This window comes from Eptesicus fuscus, chromosome 5 (assembly GCF_027574615.1).
Source record: "Eptesicus fuscus isolate TK198812 chromosome 5, DD_ASM_mEF_20220401, whole genome shotgun sequence".
Taxonomy (NCBI): Eukaryota; Metazoa; Chordata; class Mammalia; order Chiroptera; family Vespertilionidae; genus Eptesicus; species Eptesicus fuscus.
In genome coordinates, this window is record NC_072477.1 from 52306182 (window position 1) to 52328846 (window position 22665).

At 34.1% G+C, this 22665-nt stretch overlaps 1 protein-coding gene across 4 annotated transcripts in view; it reads right to left on the reverse strand.

The window, feature by feature from the left end:
• The window catches only part of TCF12 (transcription factor 12), a 386352-nt gene that overhangs the window by 39979 nt on the left and 323708 nt on the right, over window positions 1-22665 (reverse strand). For all 4 annotated transcript variants that reach the window (XM_054716203.1, XM_054716202.1, XM_054716201.1 and 1 more), the window contains exons 9-12: window positions 11020-11125; window positions 9840-9979; window positions 9439-9583; window positions 9073-9137 (exon numbers count right to left, since the gene is read on the reverse strand). In XM_054716203.1, coding sequence (XP_054572178.1) covers window positions 9073-9137; window positions 9439-9583; window positions 9840-9979; window positions 11020-11125 — 456 coding nt within the window. The remainder of the gene's footprint in view (window positions 1-9072; window positions 9138-9438; window positions 9584-9839; window positions 9980-11019; window positions 11126-22665) is intronic.

The following is a 22665-nucleotide window of genomic DNA, read 5'->3' on the forward strand; positions in this document are numbered from 1 at the left end:
CCATTTCATTACTTAAATGCTATAAAACCCCCAGTTTTAAAATTAGGATTAAAAGGTATCACACACACACACACACACACACACACACACACACACACACATACACACATATATATATATATATATACACACACACACTAATACAGGAGGAATAAAATAGATCATCTCTATTTCTTTGTTATCCTAGTTGAAAATAATTTATATCCCTAATTTTAAAACAAAGAGACTTGACTATAAAATAACAAGTTTGATAAACAATCTTTTTAGAATATACCATATAAATAAGTGATATCCATTAAAAATAATTATTTCAGGAAACGCTTAACTTACCTTTTGAAGAGTTTAAAAAATTTTAAAAGCCAAAGAAAATCATTTTTCAAAAGTTACCCTTTATTTCTCAAAGCTCTCAATTTTATCAACTACATTTCTTCCCAATTTAGCTCCAAGTGATATGTGAGTACTATAAAAAAAAATCAAACTTGCTCTCAAAAGATATTTTGTTACCGTGGAGGAAAGTGAAAAAACCATGAAACATGAAAGTCCTTCAAAAAATGTTCCCAAAATGATCTGTGGACTTTACGCCCTAACAGGTTTTCTTTAAAGAAGACAACAAATCTGGATGCAGATATTTTGGCATTTCAACTAAAATTTTTTTTGCAATATTTTGTTTTTTCATTGATTTTTAAAGTGAGAGGAAGGGAGAGAGAGAGAGAGAATGTGAGAGAGAAACAGTGATGAGTTACCTCTGGTACACACCCCGACTGGGAATGGAACATGCAATCTTAGGCATGTGTCCTGACCAGTAATGGAACCCATGACCCCCTGGGTATGGGGTGATGCTCCAACCAACTGAGCCACCTGGCCAGGGCTGATGCAATACTTTATATTTATTTCATTACTGCTTAAAAAAAGTGACAGAGCCCTAACCGGTTTGGCTCAGTGGATAGAGCAGTCGGCCTGCGGACTGAAGGGTCCTGGGTTTGATTCTGGTCAAGGGCATGTACCTTGGTTGCGGGCACATCCCCAGTAGGGGGTGTGCAAGAGGCAGCTGATCGATGTTTCTCTCTCATTGGTGTTTCTAGCTCTCTATCCCTCTCCCTTCCTCTCCTTAAAAAAAATTCAATAAAATATATTCTAAAAAAGTGACAGAAATTCATTCAAGTTAATCTAAATTAACCATTAAATATTTTAAAAGTTTCCTTAATCTAGGCACTAATGGTCCCAAAAAGGTCTTCTCTAGGATAATCCTATTCTTATAATGGTCATAATAAATCATCTTCACATTTCAGCATTTAACTTAAGGCAGACAAGTCAACTTATGTGAACAAATTATGGTCAAATATTTTTAAAAGAAAATGACTAGTGGGTGCAGAGAGTCATCCAACAGAAATAACCTTGCTCTGAATAAGCTTAGAGCTCTAATGCATTTAAAGGGGCCCAAATTATGTTATATAAGGGGTCTCAGAATTGGTTTTAAAGACAGTGTAATATGCTGAAAAAGTCAGATGTTGGGACAGTCTCATGTAAAGCAAAATTCCCCAAATCATAATCATCAAACAACATTTCATTTAAAAAAAATAAGACAGCACTAATTAAAGAGGCCAGAAAGTCTATGTTCCTTTGCATAGAAATGGATATATCTACCTCAAATAAAATACTCCAAATTGTATGATGTTACTAAATTGTAATTGCAAATGCATTTAAACACAAGTTCTCTCTAAATAGCAGACCTAGAAGTTGTATATTTAAGTTAGAAAGCCATTTTGGAAAAAGCAAAGCTATCAAGAAGTCTTCAGAAGACTTTATGGGAAGATTTAGTAATAGGGAGACAGTATAAGATCAATATTGCTGGTATTAAAGTTGCTACCTTTTAAAAAATTCAGGGAACATGAGAAAATTAGCTGACAGTCAAATTTTGGTTCCCAGTGGCCTGAATAAACATAGTAATTTATTTCAACCACTTAAGTAAATTAGATTAAGCTCATCAAACTTCAACACAAACATATCTTCACATACCCTTTTACTTTTATAAATTACTATTTCTCATGTTTAAGATTCAAATAATTATATCTTTTTTGAACAACTTATGCTAAGTTTTATGGAATATGCTTTGACTATAATATTGGTAAGGGAGAGCCCTGCCGGTGTTGGAGTATCGTCCCTGTGCACTGGAAGGTCCAAGGTTTGATTCCCAGTCAGGGCACATATGGAAAGCAACCAATTGATACATCTATGTCACACTGATGTTTCTCCTCCGCATCTCCCTACCTTCCTCTCTAAAATCAATTTGGAAAAAGAGAGAATATTGGCAAGGGAGGAAAAGGTTGATAATATTGATGGTGGGTGGATGAGGAGAAAAGTTTCAATTCCATGCAGAACTTCATCATAAACTAGACCAAATGACTGATTTTTTAATTTCCTTGTCTGTAAGGATCGACAACATGAAAGTATTGGAGAAATAGCATTCCCTCTCTGTTACACCCTCCTGCTTTTGTTTTCTTCATACTGCTTACATTAATTCCTAATTGTCCAAATTTGTTTACTTGCTAATTATCAGTCTCTTACCCTTTCCCCTAGTAAAATGTATGCTCCAGAAAAGCAAGGACTTGGTCTTATTCAGACAAAAATCTCAATTATACAGAATCTGCAGTAGTTTCAGACTCTACAACAGTGCTGGTAAATATGTACATATTTGTTGAAAGAATGAGTGATATCATCCTTTCAAGAAGTTACTATTTGAGAATTTCTTTTAAATCCTTGGATTATTTACCTAGACCACCCCTCTTTTACTCTTCCAGTTCTCTTAATGTAGATTTCCAGTTTCTTTTCTATTTATCTGTATTAACTCTTGATAAAACCATTCTTCACTAAGTACCAACTATGACATCCCTGTGAATGACTCCTAAATTGACATCTCTATCCTCAGACTGATTGCTGGACTTCTCCATATGGACCTATTCTTCTTCCATCTCAAGTTCAGTAATTCCAAACCCAAACTTTCATCACTGCCCCACGCTTCTGTTTTCTCTGCCTTAGCACCACCCCTCTCATGGTGATGAGAACCACTTTCTCTCCTCCTTTCTCCAGGTCCCTCCACACTTCCCACGATAGATCCCAATACCCACAATTCTCTAGTTTCTGGAATAGGCACACATCTTTCTCAGTGACATGACACTTCCTCAGACCTTTACTACAACTTGTGGCTAAACTATTTAAGTCTTTATAGCCCCCGTTACTCCCTGCTTCTTTCATTCCATACATAATTGCCTGAGCTATTGTCCTCACCAGTTTTGAACAGTCAAATGCCATGCAGTGCTTCCTGTTGCCTAAATAAAACAGAATGAGATTTGATATCTTTTATAATGTGGTCACAAACATATCTTTCTACACTTTGACCTACATATAATATTATGTACCCTATTATCCAAACAAAATAATTTTATTTTTATTTTCTGAACATAGCTTATCCTTTCAAAGCTCCTGTTTCTTAACTTCTCCCAGATGAAATTCTATACCACATCACAGTACAGCTCAAATGTCACCTCCTTTGTACTCTTAGAATAACCTGTACTTCTCTTTGTTTTTTTTACTTCAAACTATGTGATACACTATCATTATTTTTTGTATGCCTATGTTATCTTCTCTCCTTGAATGTAAATTATTTGAAGGCAGATTCAACATTAAAACCATTATCGTTTGTCACTCTCATGTACAAGTAGGTGCTCAATATTGTTTTAATACTTGATTAATACTGTGAGCCCAACACTTAAAATTTGCTATTAATACTTGTATTATAAAGCAGGACTCAGTAAGTGGTAGTTATTTACCTTAGTATTTATGTAAATGGGGTTCCTCAACAGGAATACCAAAAGGGTGAAAAAGATCTTGTTATAAAGATGAATTCACTTACAAATCAGTTTTATGGTGTAAGCTTTGAGAACAATATAGTGAGGTTCCACTATTTCTGAGAATTAATGTTAATGTACTAAGCTGTCCATACCACACTGTTAGGCAGATATCAGCTTTTGAGAATATAACTAAACTATCAATATTTATTCTCCCTGATAACTCTGCCATTAGTGTTACATAATCCCTAACCTTGCAAAGGACTGGTGACAACTTTTTCTTCTTTTTAAAAAAACCCTGATTTTAGAGAGAGAGGGAGAAACATCTATGTGAGAGAGAAACATTGATCGGTTGCCTCCTGTGCACCCTGAACAGGGATCAAACCCACAACCTAGTATGTGCCCTGACCGGGAATCAAACCCATAACCTTTTTTTGGTGTATGGGACGACACTCCAACCAACTAAACAACCTAGCCAGGGCTGGTGATAATTTCTTTATCTCAAAGAAGGAAGAAGTTCTACTTTAGAGGTATATATCACTACCTTGCAATGACTTAGCAAAATGCTCTAATGCTGTATATAAAATAGGTATAAGCTTTTAAAACTTACTTTGAAAACAGAAGTACCAAAAATGTATCAAGTAAAATATATATATATATATATAACTTTTAGCGTGTTTTTTTCAAAAGCAACTTCTCCATTTGTACAATAAAAAACATTTTTTTCTACTCACCCATCACATTCCCTCGTTCTACTCTGCCCTAAACTAAAGTGATAACAGATAGAACTGTTATTAATACTTTTCCTGAACAAAAATCCTGGCAAACTACAGGCTTTTTGTCTCTGTTGCTTTCATAAAAAGAATGTGTATGCGGGGAGAGGAGGAGCAACAACAATGTTAAAAAGGCAAAATAATACAGCCTTTTAGATCACAGGTCAGTTAGTTAAACTTCACCTCTGCATGATTATTCTATTACCAAAACACATACAAATTATACTTATTCTATATAGAAATTGTTGTATTACTTAAGAAATTCTAAACATAAGGTCTTATTTGACAGAGAGTATTCTAAATCAGGAATACATTACTTTTTGACCTTAAAGAACTCCTACAGTGATGTTTGAAAGAAAAAAGAAAAAGAAAAAAGTCAGTCATTTAAAAATGGGAACGGGAGTGATTTAGAATCTAGAGCATAAACACAAAGTAAGACTCATTCCGCATGCAGCCATGGTCCTCGGTACTGTTAAATGACCAATGATGAATAACTCCCAATACCTTCTGCCAGGCTTAAGAGGTAATATGCCTCATTTTACTGCAACAAATAAGGCTCCTCCTCCTATCAGTCATGGTCCATTCCGATCCGCAGGGTGCCAATGAGCCAGAGGGTAATGAAAAGGCCTCAGACAAAAAAGGAACAATGGGGAGCTCCCAAGCCTAACCTTGGAACTGTGAGCCCAATTTTTAAACACTACCGTGCACATTTCAGTTATCTTTGTTATGCTAATGGTACTGAGTCTAAGGAACAAAGACACTTATTTCATGAATTACTTTTAAACATCAACTTCCCTGAATTTTCTTTTCTTTTGTTAAAGACTACTGACCATTTAACTATCCAGATTAAAACTCTCTCTTCTATGCTCTGAGGTAGAAATCGAAACATAAATTATCACAAAGAAGTCTGATATAATCAACAAAGTTAAACAGTTCTCTTGTTTGATCTCCTCTAAATTAAAGACCAAGTGTTTTGATATGGTATTAAGCACTGAAATAAACCAGATGTTTCTTCCTCTATATAACTCTCCATGGGCACAATCTTAAAGGGTTATTGTCTGGCAAATGTTCAGGGAAATGCATTAGAAACGGCACGAATGCCCAGATTTTCCTTTCCTTCTATCTACCCTAGTTTATTATCTAAACTAATGTATAATCCACAGGGCTTTGGGAACTTTGTGTAAATACTTTCATGTACAATTCTCTTTTTAGCTATCCTGAGATTAAGACCACAATTATCCAGGCTTAAACCTAAAATAAAGGAACCTTTGCAAATGTATTATCTGGCTTTACATGTTTAATCACACAGTATTTTATGTGCTCTTTAATACCTAAACTGAAGAACAAAGGTTGTACCCTCTGATGTTTTACACATGAAAGACCTTCTAAGACATATAACAGACAACTGGGGTGCTAAAATATCTTCCAATGACAGTAGGATGGTGCTTCTCTATCTAAAACTAGATGCTATGTTAAAAATGTCACATTATAAAGAACTTAACATTTCAAAATACTCCTGGTCACCATTTTCAAAGATTTGTAATATCAAACATAAAATTCTGATATGCCAGCCTCTTAAATGTAATCCTCATAAAATTCCTTCTCCTCATCTCTTCTAATCCTTCCTATGTCCAATGTAATGTATTGCTTTTCAGTACATTCTGAGAGCACTAAAGTGAATGTGAGTCTTGTAATGGAGTTAGAGAAAGAATGTATTTGGGGGAGGTGTCCAGTGGGGAGGGGGCAGCAGATGGATTGAAGTAAGGGATTTGAAGTGTGCAGACTATGGCATGCAGTGATGGAGCAGATGGAATGCATCACCATCAGCTATGACAGAAATGATTTATGGAATGACCTGGCTGCTCCTGCCTAGTAACAACATAGGATGACAGAATTGAGTTTCCATGACAACCAAAGCCCACCCACTAACTAGATTAAACATTCTTCCCTGGCTTCCACTAACACTGATTTTGGATTTACTTTTCTAAATGCCAACTGATTGGCTCATATGTTGGTCATAAATATGGGAAAATAGTCAAGGACTTGAAAGGTAACTGGAAAGGAGCTTGAAGGACATCACTAATTCTTGCCTACCTGAATGCCAAGATTCCTTCCCATAAATTTTCTTTTAAGAAAAAAGCCCCTGAAATGCAGGTTATATATTTTTAAAAGTTCCTAGTATTAAAGGCTCAAATATTTGTCCTCCTACATGTGCAATATATGCAACTGGATTCTTTCAGAATCAGCACAAGGAATACGGCTGGCCAATCAAACACCTAGGAGGCCCTTGGACTTAATATCTCTCTATATAAAAGCCTAATATGCAAACTCCAGGGAGACCAGGAGTTCGGTCGCTCACTATGATATGCGCTGACCACCAGGGGGCGGTGTGGAGTGAAGGCAGGCCCCAGCCAGTGGCCAGCAGCTGGGGAAGGGAGGCCCCAGCTGGCAGCTGGAAGGCCCTGATCAGCCCTGATCGCCTGCTAGGCCTAGGGACCCTACCTGTGCACAAATTTCATGCACCGGGCCTCTAGTCCTATATAATAAAAGCCTAATATGCTAAGTATCCGACCATTCGACAGGCCGCTATGACATGCACTGACCACTAGGGGGCAGATGCTCCGACTGGTAGGTTAGCTTGCTGCTGGGGTCCGGCTGATCAGAACTGGGTGAGATGGGCTGGACATGCCCTGGAGCCCTCCTACAGTCCCTCCCTGGCCTCGATCGTGCACCAATGGGGCCCCTCAGCCTGGCCTGCAACCTCTCGCAATCTGGGACCCCTCAAGGGATGTCGGAGAGTTGGTTTCGGCCCAATCCTCACAGGCCAGGCTGAGGGACCCCACCGGTGCACGAATCCATACACCGGGCCTCTAGTTATAGAATAATTTTCTTCATAAATAGGTAGTTTTCACCAGGTGGCAAATAAGTAGATAACTGCCTTTGTTTAATCCTCACCAATCTTTAAAACAACTCACTGTATCATTGCTCTTTCTGGAAGTACAAACTAGTAAAGCTCATCAGTTCAGGGTTCTCATCTAATATATATGGACTTCACCATACCTACCTTGGTGATCTTAGGGCAAGAGACCTAATCTTTCTGAGCTGAAGTCACTTGACATTTTAAACCTTAGTTCCTCATCTGTAATATGGGGAAAATAATGCCAACCTCACAGGGTTTTCTTTAGGATTAAATGAAAAAAGTCATGTAAATGCTTAGTATAGTGCCTAGCACCCAGTAACCATTCAAATTATAGCCGCTATTTTTGTGTGTTATCACTACTATTTTTGTCATATGATGAAAGACTGAATTCAACAAACATTTACTGAGTTCTATTTTGTGCAGGGCTCCATTATGTGATAGATAAGTTTGACTTGGCTTAATTTCTCAAGAAACTTGTACTTGGCTGCAAAGAAAGGTTCATTTACAGAAACCATAATCAAAGAGGTTTACCTTCTTAAGGGTTCAATAGTTGCTTCCTATTAATTACTCTCACATTAAGTGAGAGTAATTCCCCATGAACAGCAGCAAATGTATTTGACAAAGTTAACTGCACTTCATAGAAAATGTAAGACAAGTCTGTGGGAATTCTGAGAGACATGTTATTGAGGAGAAAAAAAAAAAAAGAAAAACCCTAAGGAAAAACTTTAGAAAGTATAAAGAAGTGGAGCCTCTTTTAAATAATTAGATTTGTAATCTTTGTGAATTGCTGGTAAATGCTCTCCCCCAAAAATTCGAAAAGAAGAGATTTCAGTTTTAACGTTTTACGGATCACATATTAAAACATAATCATTGCTTTTATTAAAGCAAATCATTGCTTTGCCATTAATGTCTTGATGTGATATAAACTAAATGCTCAAGAAAATACTATGAAATTCCTCCAAATCAGTTTTATTAATTTTAGCACAAATTCTTCAATGAATCTGGCTTTTTGTAGGGAAGGCTCTCATTTCCCATTTTTTGAATGAATCATTTGCACATGATTATTTTTTCCTTTTAAAAAATATGTAAAATAATTTCTGTCTAGGAAAAATTCCTTATAAAAGCACTTCCTTCTCTGGATCAGGAAATAACTGAGTTGTCTTTCTTGGTTCCACCTGACTTATGTTAATGGGCAACTCACTAAGTATTTGAAACTAATACATAGCTTTAAATATTAATCTCAGATTTAAAAATGTCCAAATGTCTCTTCCTTATACCTACATCTATTCCATTAAGACAAAGACATATATTTAAATTAGAGTTAGAAGAATAGATTTTGTGGGAATGTTCTCAAAAGTTATTTTAAGGGCAGTATGAATTGATACAAACTGAGAATAGTGCTAAATGAGTAATGAAGTTGATCCTGTTATAACTCTATATCCTTTAATTATGACACATACTACCCACAAAAAATAATCACTACATTTCAGCAGTGTAATATTCATTTAGTAGAATATATAAAATCGATACTCACAGACGCCAAAGCCTTTCCAAGTGCATCACCTGTCTGTGAGCTTCCAGCAGCGTTCCCTCTGGTTCCTGAATATTTGAAGTAGACAGACAAATTAAGAATTTTAGCAAGCTGGCATGCTTTTTTTTTAGCACTCTGCCATTATTTCAAGGGTGCTCTCTAATTGTTATCTCACAACTGTCATAATAAACCAGCAAATACTCTGCATGTGCTTTACTTAGTAGCTAAAGATGTTTCTACATTAAGGAAAATGAAAAGATTTATTTTTTTCCTTTCATTTTTAAATTCAATACTAAAAATATATTAAAAGGTATGGGGTTGACTGAAATTCCCATAACTAGGGAGTTTTGCCAACTTGAAAAAGCTTACCTAGAATGCTATCTGATCCATTGATGGGAGGAGTGTGTGAAGCAGCAACATAAGGTGAACTGCTGGTACTGCCACGATGGAAGCTGGACATTGGTGGAAGACTCGTGTTTATGTCTGTTGGTGAAACTGAGTGTGGAGGATAACTCTAGGGAAAGGGGGAAAGAGACATACCGTATTAAATACATTTTCTGAATAATATACACATATAACTGGACAACTACTGTAACAGGTGAAAAAGAACATCACAAGTTAGCAGCTGAAATGACATGCTTAATGCAGTAGCTTAGACGTATTTCAAACTTCAGAAGTTTTGGCAGAACCAAATCTTACACTTGTAATCCAATAAGAAACACAAGTGAGGACAAAGTGCTGCTACACTCTAGTCATGCGTTACAGCCTACCAAGCGGTCATGTGAATGAAGGCTGCCATAACTACTGGATTGAGACATGTGGGAAGTGGAGGTCCCCAGAATTCCACCAAAACCAGGCTGGCTCATCCCATTTGATGAACTCCAAAGATCAGAAGAACTGTGGGTCCCATCTAAGACAAAAAGAGAAATATAAAATTTTCCTTAGCTAAATTTTTTTCTTATTTTGATGATGCTATAAAAATTCAAAGGGTACCCTCCAGATATTTTCCCCTCCCCTTTCCAACCTAGTCTACTATCTAGTTTTCTTCTCTTCAAACTGCATAATGACTATCTAAAAAGAAGGAATAAAGCTTTACAATTAGAGAAAAAGCAATCCAAACTAATAGATAAACTATTATAAAAATCCTTAAAAGATCTAGCTTAATAGCAAGGATCATAAAAATTCCAAATTTGGGGATAGATTGAATTTAATTTTAGGTTAAGTGGTATACTCATAAATATATATTTTTTAAATTCCTTAATCTATAACAAACAATTTACCTTATATCAAACATTCTGAAACTGCAGAATAAAGAAGTTTCTCTAAAAGTAAACCTAAGTAATTGATAATGACTATGTTACAGTCAGCCTTCAAATGAAATGTGTTAGCAATGACTTCATTCACCAATGTAAAGTCAAGGAACCACTTATGCAGTAATTTATTGCTCCCATAGTATATGCTTTCCATAGTCCAAAACCACAGGAGACCAAATAAAAATGATTTGCTAGACATAAATTATTGGAAATGTAATACTTTTTCTATCTTAACAAGTCATATTCTGTCCTATGATATTCACTCTTTATTTATATTGGTAATTCTAGGAATGATATGAATCTGTAATTTAAATAAAAAACTAGAGTTGTTAATATCTTTCATACATTTAAATTATAAAATAAAAAATTCATTTTTCTCAGTTTAAATCAATTATAAATTCAATCAACACTAGATGGGCACTCCAATGGTTTGCTGGATAGTCCAACAATGCAGTCAGCAATAAATCGCACTAGAGAATTTTAAAAATAAATTTTCATTTACATCAGCCAAAAACACCTAGATAAAAAAATGTCTGAATTCCTATAAAGGTATTCTTTTTCCTCACAACTGTACAATTTTAGCTAATATACAATAGATAACTGCTGTAGTATTTGACAACTACTTGGCAGTACTCACCTTGCATAAAGAAAGTGCTAGCAAACATACTGGTTGGTGGCTTGGGAGATGGATAACTAGGAGATTCACGGTTGAAATCATCTGAATTTGGGGATGGTGCATATACCTTAAAATTAAATAGGAAATTTAATTAAAATGTAAATTACTCTCATATCACTTATGTATAATGATTGTAGCATTATAAAGGTCCATAAAAGGCTTACCTCATATCTACGAAGACCTAACACAGATCCAAAGAAACTGTTTAAATCCACATAAATAATGTCTAACTTGGTTACTATCTACATACTTATATTTAGCTGATTACTAGAGAAAAACACTACTCCAAATACAGGGTGGGGCAACAGTAGATTTAGTTGTTTGTATAAGAAATAATGCAATTGTTAATAAATAATAATACAAGAATAAACTCTGTTTTGTGTACTCATAACTGTAAACCTGCCTCAACCTTATATTCCTGTAATAATCTTTGTGTGACAATTATACCAGGTGGTTGAATAAAGTCATAAATGTTGACTCTGCTTACAAGACATAAATTCATATAAACTCACAATTCAAAATGTGATGATGGAAACAAATGTCTTTTGAACAGAGCATGAAATAAAATTTGAGTTTAATCATAAAAATTAATTCTTTTCACTGTTACAAGATTTATTTTTTTAAAAATATATTTTATTGATTTTTTACAGAGAGGAAGGGAGAGGGATAGAGAGTTAGAAACATCGATGAGAGAGAAACATCAATCAGCTGCCTCCTGCATACTCCCCACTGGTGCCCCGCAACCAAGGTACATGCCCTTGACCAGAATCGAACATGGGACTCTTCAGTCCACAGACCGCGCTCTATCCACTGAGCCAAACCGGTTAGGACTACAAGATTTATTAAAAAAATACATTAGATTAAGTGCTACTATGCTTTATTACTACTTAAAAAACTCATTTGTCAGAGCAGCACTAATTTCCTTCGGCACATCTTTGCTTCAGATAAGCAAAATATGAACATTTTGAACGGGCAAATGGACAACATTGGCATTTTTCTGGAAAACTAAAGGGTCAACCAAATAACTTTTTAAAAAATATGTTTTTACTGATTTCAGAGAGAGGAAAGAAGAGGGAGAGAGAGCCAGAAATGTCAATAATGAGAGAGAATCATTAATTAGCTAACTTCTGCACGCCTCCTACTAGGGATTGAGACTACAACCCGGTCATGTGCCCTGACCGGGAATTGAACTAGCAACCTAGGTTCACGAGTCGACACTCAACCACTGAGCCACACCGGCGGGGCCACATAACTAATACTCAGAACATGATCAAACTATTTATATGATGACCACTGAAACCAAGAAGAAAAAAGAATACATTTAAGGTAATACATGGTCTGTAAAAGTAAAGCAGGAGTCAGGAAGAATGGAAAGGTGTGTTATGAACAGTGTATAAAACACTTCTTTTATTTGGTCTGATAAGAATACGTACATTAAAATTCACTCCAAAATAAAAATCCTAAGAGTCCACTTAAGTAGAAATCCTAAGAGTCCACTTAAGAGTCCCATTAACTAAAATTATGGGAGCATGTGTAAAAAATCGTATTTTTTTTCATAAGCATAAGAAATTTCTGGAATTATATATGAGAAACTTAATGGTTACACATCTGGACTTAGAACTGGGAAGGAGGACATTTACTTTATGCCCTTCCACACAGTTTGATATTTTTACCCTGAGCACATATTTATATGCACTAATAAAAAAATGTTGAGGAAGCACACACTTAGATTACAATGGGAGCCAAATTTTTTATTTTCATAAACTATCATTTATATTCCATTTAGTCTTTCACTGAGGTATTAACTAACTGTAAAGACTTTGGAAAATTACTTAACCCTCCAGACTCAACTATCTCATTTGAAAGATAGTGCTAACAGTACCTGCCTGCATCAGGTGGCTGGTAGAAAGATCAGACAAGATGATATATATAAAATGTTTAGAACAATGATCACTCACCAAGTATTAGCTAATAGTATCATTCTTATAGGAGCAGTTATAATGCTATGTATTATCCCTGTTCAGTCTTCAAATACTGTTTCTTACATCTGTCTAATGTGATCTGAAAAATTCATCTACATAAAAGGTTAAAAAGTCAATTTTTACTCTTCTTGCTACCTGTGCTAATACCTGCACAGGTGTGTCTTTTTAATGGATTAGGAACTCAGGTTAGTTTCCTACCTTTCAGATCCCAAAGGTAAAAATACACCTGTGATACCTGAGAAGTTTGGGACAAGATATATTCTTATAAATTATCCAGAAGGATCCTAGATAGGGCAATATGGTAGATAAAATGTTTCATATATATACATATATAATGGTTTAATATACACTGAGTGGCCAGATTATTATTATCATCTCTGAACGCATAATAATCTGGCCATTCAGTGTGTGTGTGTGTGTGTGTGTGTGTGTGTGTGTGTGTGTGTGTGTGTGTGTATATATATATATGAGGCCCGGTGCATAAATTCGTGCATGGGTAGGGTCCGGCCAGCCTGGCCAGGGGGAGGGGACATGGGCAGTTGGCCGGCCTGCCTGCTGGTCGAACTCCTGGTCGAGGGGACAATTTGCATATTAGCCTTTTATTATATAGGATTATATAGGATATACACTGAGTGGCCAGATTATTATGCATTCATAATAACCTGGCCACTCAGTGTATATATTAAACAGAGTTTTCTAGCTTAGTGTTATTACATAAAAACAGCGTGAAAATGAAATAATTGGGTATACACAAATGTGTTTGGAATGTATTATATAGGCTATGATAGGCAAGAAAAAGTTTTCAATAGAGGAATTTTGTATTTTTTTCTTTTAATCAAGATTCAGTGTCTAAATTCAGCCACAGATAGATGCTCTCTATTCCCTTTATATATCGATTTTCCCCAAGTAGGCTAAAACCACAAACAACAAAAAAATAAAGTAAATCCAAAGATGTAGCAAGAAAATACAATGAGGATAAAATTTAGAAACCAGGATTAGAACATGTCTTGTTTTGTTGCAAATGCTTATTTATTATACACATCATCACTGATCTGAAAGTATGAAATAAAAAATTCTCTATTTCTATACAGGTTATAGACTAAAACAGTAGGTAAGCCTCCCACTGATAATTATGAAAAAACTCCAGTTTTGATGTCATTTCACAAAAAAAACTACATAATTTGCCAGTTTAAATTTATACATAATTTACCAATTTATATTTCTTTATCCTTATTACCATTCAATTCACTGTATTCCGAACAAAATATACTTACTTTAATAAAAAGATAAATCTCACTTTACTGCTTTACAAATTGCTGTCAAATAAAGACTATACTGATCAGATAATGCTTAATAGATGGCTGTCATGTAAAGCAAGAAAAACTGATATAAATCACACCAAGGAGAAGAGACTTGCCTACTCTTGTAAACATTTTGAAAGTATACAGAGAAAATAAAATGGACTCATTTTAGAGGTGAAGTTATTTTTGATGTTAGTTTTTATAAACAGAGTTTGAAAAATAAATGGACTTTTGAAGGATAGATCTTATAAATGAAAATGGTAAAATCTAAACTACCATAAATTTATCATATATTTACTAACGTAAATTCAAAGTTTGTATCTTAATAAAAATGTTTTGAAAAACATGGTTCTTAGAGAGGCCCATCTAACAGCATTTCTAACCCAGCCAAAGAACTTTACTTTTGGTATCTTAACCATAGCTTGCAAAAACATAGATGCAATGTTATGAAGCAGCAGTTGTGCCAGTCTTGATTTTTCAGATCAAAGAGTTCTTGCGGCAAAGCGCAACTGATGTGGTCTCAAAGACTTTATTAACTCCAGATGCAGGGAAATAGTCAGCCAATTCCACAAAAAGAGCAAGTCTCTTTTAGTTACAATCAGTACTGGCTACAAATTAAAACCAGACTGCTTATGTCATCTGATCACCTGCACATAGATGCCAGTTTGTTTTTTTTCTAGTTAATGATCTAATCATATATTTAAATCTTAAGTATGATTTTGTATCACAACAAACAATCTCAAAATTAAGAGAAAAGAATATGTATGCTTTAAGATGATTAAAATCTACCAGAAGTCAAATTATTAAAAAAGAAATAGAAAAAACTACAAGTAATTTAAGATGTTCTATTAAAATGTGGTACTCAGAAATTGTCTTTAGAATTCTAGCTCCATTTAAGAATGTCAGGCTCACAGTAGCTATCATGAGACTGTCTTTCTTCTTTCCCAAGCACTTACATTTTCTCCTTCAGGAATGGTGACAGAAAATTTGAGTGTCTGGTGAACAGAACCATAACATTTATTCCAACTTGAATGAATATATACTGAAAATCTTAGAGTATCTCCCTTTCACTGTTAAAGAACAAATCCACATTAATATCTTTAATGTCCTCATCTCATCCACCCAAATTGACTATTTAAGAGTAATAGAGTACACCAGGGATGGATATTTACAATTATAGCGATCACACAATTATCCTTGGAATGTTTTAGCCCATACAACCAATGTGAGTCAAGTTAGCAAAAACAGATTCCCTTTTTCCTGTTTGGAAGGTTCAGTTCAGACATATGGATAAACCCAAATTCAGGGCAGCAACTTGTTTAGCTTTAGAGGCTGGAGCTGTGTACTTGCTCTTGATTTTAATGCATCCTTCATGTAATTAATATTGGAAACATCTATGCAAAGCAGGGAGGCATAATTATTTTCTGATGCTTATTGAGAAAAGATGTAAGGAAGTAAAAAGCTTTTGCTAAAATGACCTTTTCTTTTATCTTGTCACACACAGTGAAGAGTTAAAAGACAATGTCATTCCCCATGCTTTTTAAAATAGATTCACAGCATGTGTGGTGACTGATAAATATATTTTTAAAATATATTTTATTGACTTTTTACAGAGAGGAAGGGAGAGGGATAGAGAGTTAGAAACATCGATGAGAGAGAAACACCCATCAGCTGCCTCCTGCACACCCACTACTGGGGATGTGCCCACAACCAAGGTACATGCCCTTGACCAGAATCGAACCTGGGACCCTTCAGTCCGCAGGCCGATGCTCTATCCACTGAGCCAAACCGGTCAGGGCAATGACTGATATTTTTAAATATTCCAAATGATGAAGAGTAAGAATAGATGTATATCCTAATTAAGATACCTTCTACAGAAAATGAGAAGAATGCTTTAGATGAGCACTGACCAATAGAGGTTTCTGTGATGATGGAAATGTTCTATATCTGTGCTGTACAATAGCAGCCACTAATTACACGTGACTATGGAACACTTGAAAGGTGGATAGTACAACTGAGGAAATGAAACTTTAATTAATTTAGTTATATGTGACTAGTGGTTACTACAGAGCAACACAGGTGTAGATCACTCTTCTTTACCTAACAGTTTAAAATCACATAAATTGCTTTGAAAGAAATATTCTAGCAGTCTCATAAGCTCCAAGGCCCATCAAGACCGTAATCAGCCTAAATTCTCACCTTGGGAACCCCTTCAGCTAATTTGGAAAGGAAGACAGAGAAGCTTATCCATTTTTCTGAGCATGTTCTGACAGAAATTATTACCAAGATTTCAATATGCTTAAGCTTCTATTTGTTCTTTTGTCAAGATGCTTTGAATAGTTCTCTTTTAAGTTATAATATGTTAAATATCATTAAATGCTTTAATACATGCTAACATGAAGCTCCAATATGTAAAAAACATTATGCTAAAAATAGAAGTAATCTTTAGCACAATTGTTATCAACTTACCAAAATAACAAAATAAAACACAATCATTTGGCTAATTAATCCTACCATCAGAATTTTAAAATAAAAATGTGAAATCATGTTCAGGAACATCCATTTAATTATTTTTATATTTTATATAACTATATTTTATATTAAACAATACAAAATTTTATAAGCTTGTACTTAAAACCTGAAAAAGAAAATACCAACTCAAGTCAAATCCTGAAATACTATTAATTAAATTTGGGGGGCAGTAATTTTTAAAATGTGCACATTTAAGAGTTAACACTGAAAAATTAAGAAAAACTAAGTAATTACTATAAGATTTACTTTTTAGTTATTGCTGATTACCTATGCAGGTTCCACAGAAAGTAACACACACAAATAACAGCTTCCTGAATTTTGTGGGACCTGAATTTAGTAAAAAATAAGCTGTTTAAAAAAGAGTAGATAAGTTGTTTAATAATTATACTCACTCAGATAAGAATGCCAGATAAGTGTTAGAGGAAGTTAAAGAAATTTCCTAAAAATGATTTCCTATTTATTCTTCTGATCACTTTGGATCCATTATTTTCTATAAATAGTGATATTATGTACACACTCAGATAAAAAGCATCTTTAACCTAAATGGCAAAACTTTAAAGTTTCTGAAATTAAAGTCTTCCCACTTTCCTTGTTCCTTCTCTAATCAAAACTAAAACAACATAACCCCAAAGAAAAAGTAATTAAAACATTTAATTAAATCTATGAAACAGCAGTCTAATTAAAGGATTCCCCCATATCTAATACACAAATGACAGATTTGATAAATATCTTAATGCTTTTAGTATCTTAATATTACATAAACAAGTTTTGCCATAAAGCCCAATCTACGACAATAGATTTTATGGTGATTGCAAACTTAGGGAGAAAATATTTGGATAGTTCCAGTAATAAATACCACAAGTACTGAAACCGAAAGGCATTAAAAAGTAAAATGTCTGAAGCACAACATAAGGACTAACTCAGGGACATACAAACCATCTTTATGGAAGATTCTTTTCACCTAATTAGCCTGCTAAAACAATGATAATTTCTATAAAAGGTATGTTTATATTTTCAATAATTTCATAAATAAGAGGAGCAGTATCTTTTTTCAAGAATTTCCAGAGACATGTTTAGGGTGAAGTAAAATGTCCTTGCTAATAACAGTAAGAAAAAAGAATCCAGTTTTGGTACACAACCTCTTAAAATTGCTACTTCTGCTGTCTAACAAGCATAATTGAATATTACTGGTTTTCAATTGTGAGAAAAACTTCTCAGATAAATCAAGCACATTTTTATAACTTAACAGCACTGAGCATATTTCATTAGCTCTTTATTGTAACTGCTAACATTTCTATAATAACCACAAAATTTTCCTGAGAGATAAACTGTGAAATTTTTAAAAGATTGGGTTTGAGAAATTTGTATGCTAGGATAATAGAGTACTTGAACAAATCAATGAGTGACACTTCTTAGTTACCTGCATTTTAAAGAAATTTAGATCCAACAATACAGCACCTGATCCCTTTCTTTAACATGTTTATTAACTAGTCAAAAGGGACATAAACTTCTTTATAACATTAATAAAGTTGATCAGTGACAACATACTCTCTTGGCAGGGCCTATAGTTTTAACTCACTGATATTTGTGCTCACTTGAATCAGAAAAAAAAAAAGATCTTGGATTCATATCAGGAATATAGTCTCAGATATTTTTGGTAAAGGGAAAAACAATCAAATAAGATTTAAGAAGTCCTTGTCATTCAATGTCTTTAGTATTCTACCTTTAAAGAATTATTAAATGACTTCATCTTTTCCTCATCATATACATTAGATTTAACTCTACTGGGCCCACAAACAGCCTGGAAATTTGAATTAATTTAATTGTGTTTTCTTTCCCTTGTTAATTAGCAACAAAACAGGAATGTAGTTCTATACACTCTCACAGGGATTTCTGTGCTTTTATTAACTGAAAATGTTTATTTGAAAAATAAGTCTTAGAAATATTTACAATGCAATTTTAGGTACTTGAGACCCTACTTCTTATGAAATACAAATTATGTGGGCAGAAAGGTGCTAAAACTATGCTAAACCAGTTTCTAGTACTACGAGTTCTATTAGAAGAAGAAACCTGAGTTTTTAAACATATTTAGGATAGTTTTAAGTTCTTCATCTTAAACAGAAATAAAAATTTGCTTGACTGACCACATCAATTAGCATTCAGAAAATTGCCAGCCTGATCAAAATTAATTAATTAATTAATTAATGCATTTATTTACTTATTGGAATGGCCCAGTGTTTTTCTGTTACATTTTCTTTTCATTGTAGTATGTTTTGATATAAATGGTAGTAAGGATAAGTGAAGTTAGGCCCTTTGCTATGAAGACTAGTTGCTTGCTCTTGGATGATATAAAAGAGAAAACCTGCTCTTGGGAGAGAGACCTGGGTTCAATTCTGGCTTAAGCACTTTCTAACTGGGTGGGGCTTGAACAAGTTACTTAACTTCCCTGAACCTCATTCTCCTTACTTATAAAAGGCTAGAAACAGATAAATGATAGAATGCAAACATTAAATGAGGTAAACATGAAGCCCCCAGCATAGTTCCTGACTGAGTAGCCTTTATAATCATGTTGGTTCCTGCCTCTTCTTTCCCAGATTCTATACAAAGAAGCTCAATATTCAAAATGTGTCTTTAAGCTTGAGTTTTAAAACTTGGGTTTCTATGTTGTCTCTAATAAGATTAAATTAATCCCCTGATACAATTAGAAGAGCATCATGTCTGTACTTGCTGCAATATTTATACCTGGAATACTTTGCAGCATCTTCAGTTCAAGGCCTATAAAATGGAGACAGATCAGATGAGAGAAAGGCAGAAACTCCAGAATCCTCAATGTGAAGAAAACAGGAGGAATCTTCTCCCTCCAAAACTCCTTCCTTTACCCCTAAGATTTTCTAGTTTTCTGCATAAAGGACACAATTTAGTCATATCAATGAGAAAACTGAATGCAGGCCAAGTCCTTTATATATAAGGAGTTCAGAAACCCATTATTCCTTGCTATTTTTTACTTTTTTTTCTTTTTGTTATTTCTTAAATCTCAAAAAAAAAATATTCAATTGATTTTAAGTCCTCTATCATAAACATATTAATATCTTACAGTATGATACAGAATGTAGCTAACTATAGCTATGTATGATTCAGAACATTAACCCCTTCACTTTTCAAACAGTGGGGAAAATAGGGTTATTATTTTTGTCTTTTCTTTTCTGCATATAGGTGTCCAAGCTTGTTATGTTCCAACAATACAATACGGCCACATAATCTTAAATAATAAAATATGAAATGTCTCTTCACTGATTTTTTTCCCCTACAGTCTGTCAGCCTTAATAAAATACCCCAAATATCATCAAAATATATAGAATCAACTTGAAAATTTAAAAATAAAGATAAAACAAAAAAAGGGGGGGGGGATTTTGTTTAACGCCAGTATCACTTAGGATTTCTTGATCTCACACAATACCCATAATGGAATCGTAAAAATAAAATCAATTTGAATTTATTAGCATTTCAAAATATTAATCTGCCCTATCATCTTAAAACAAATTGATAAAATGGTATCAAACAGTGAGCTTAAATTTAACCTGTTTACTATGAGAATTATATAAACATTCCATGACTCAAATAAGGAAGTATATTTCAGGTCCAGAAATATTAACTTAAAGTGCTAGTTTTTACTATAAAGCATTGGTAGGTAGCCATTTCCTAATATATATACTAATATTGAAGAATTTACAGTCTTAGGATAATGTAATTGCATACCACATAATTTTCTTATTGAAGAGTTGTAAGAGAATAATAATAAAAAGCTAGATAGAGGTGGTAAAAATAAAATGTATATACGAAAATACATATAAGACCACAGGGCCTTATGATACAGAAGACTAAGACAATAAATATATCATCTCTTTATGCATTTTTCAGGAACATAAAAGTCACCTCTGACCTGTATCAGGCGCAGGCTATCAATTTCAGGCTACACTTCTCTACCATACTAGCTCTGTCATCTACACTAAGCCTGGAAATACTTAATAAGATCAAAGCTGTTGCTCCCCCCTCCCCCCCCCAATGTAGAACAAAGAGAAATGTTGTAATAGAGTGATCTGTGCTCTCAAAAGAATAAAATCTAAACTCAATTTGAGTTATAGTCTCTCTTCAAGGGTCCCGTATAATTAATTTTACTGAACTCTCTCTCTCTCTCACACACACACCACCACCACCACCACGACCACCACCTTCAAACAGACGATTTTACTTAAAATTGAACATAAAAGAAAAATATTTTCACATTTGAAAGACAGTTGCCAAGGAAATATATATACAGATCAAGTAATCTCACTTATATTACCCCATCAAAACCTACCTCTCACATTTTCTAAAGCTCTACCTATACCGGCAGTGTGAACACATACTTTTTAATGAGTTTAAGTATGGATAGTTTGGTTTGATTATACTCTATTAAGAAGTACTACCCAAAAGTTAACAAAAGTTAACAACCAAATGCTAACAGAGTTCAAAGAGGCCTTACCGAAGCAATCAGAGAATGAAGAAGTGCTTTCATTAATTCTCACATGCCCTGGTTAGAAACATAGAGGGTGGGGCAAAAGTGGGTTTACAGTTGTTGAGTATGTGAAACAGAGTTTATTCTTGCATTATTATTTGTCAATTATTGTATTATTTTCCGCACAAACAACTGTTAAACTACTTTTGCCCCCATCCTGTATGCTACTTTAAAACATTCAAGTGGTAGAAAGGGTAGGGACAAATGTAGCTGGATTTTTATACCTATTTTGGGAAATGTGATTAAATTTCCTCTAAAATTTCACACATTAACATAAAAAATGTCTCTACTCCTAACCAACCCCCCAACCCCCCACCAAAACACTAAAGTTATATAAGTATTTAATAAGACACCTGAGGGAAAACTTTCTTGGGGAATGACTGAGGAGAAAAATACTGAATTCCTGACACAAACCCAAGATTGTTATTCATTAGTATAACATTTTTATAATGTTTAACAATTATCTTACAAAGATAACTCCCTCCTATTGTCTCTTCCAGAGAAGTTATGTCTTTTCAGAATATACAAAATCCTTGACTTAAAGATATTTTTGCAGAAACATACTAAACAATTAATACTAAGTAATGAAAGAATAGAAAAGTCTTACTTAGCAACACAGAAAGGTATTATTTTAAAACATCTAACCATGTGCTGTAAATCGACCAGAAATACATTCTTTGGGAAATATATAAATGCATTCTTTGAAAAATAGTGATTTATTTTATGAATCTGCACAGGGTTAAAATTCTAGTTTGATTGGAAACAGATGGTATCCCAGTAAAGTCAGGCTCTGGACCTGAAACTCCAAACAGGAAATACGGCCCTCACTAGCTGACTGCTTCCCTAATCATTCCCAGAGCTTCATACTTGTTATTTTTATGAATATCCAATATGACTTTCATCTTTGCCTTCTATCTAGAAAACATTAAAGAATCTTCTCTGTCTATATATGTGTGTGTACTTTATATATATACATTATATGTTTACAACATAGTAAAACATTAAAACAAAAGTACTTTCAAGCTCATTGCTAGTAAAGAAATCAGGCGTTACAAATAATTCAAAAATTCAAGTTTATTTTCTATACTATTTAAAAATAAAATCCAACAACTATTGAGTAACTGTCAAAGGCACAACTTTACTGACACTACTTGCAAAAGAAATACACAATCTAAAAGTATTGTAGAAAATTATAAAACAAAACCTCACAGATTTTAGTAAAAAGCAGTTAATCTAC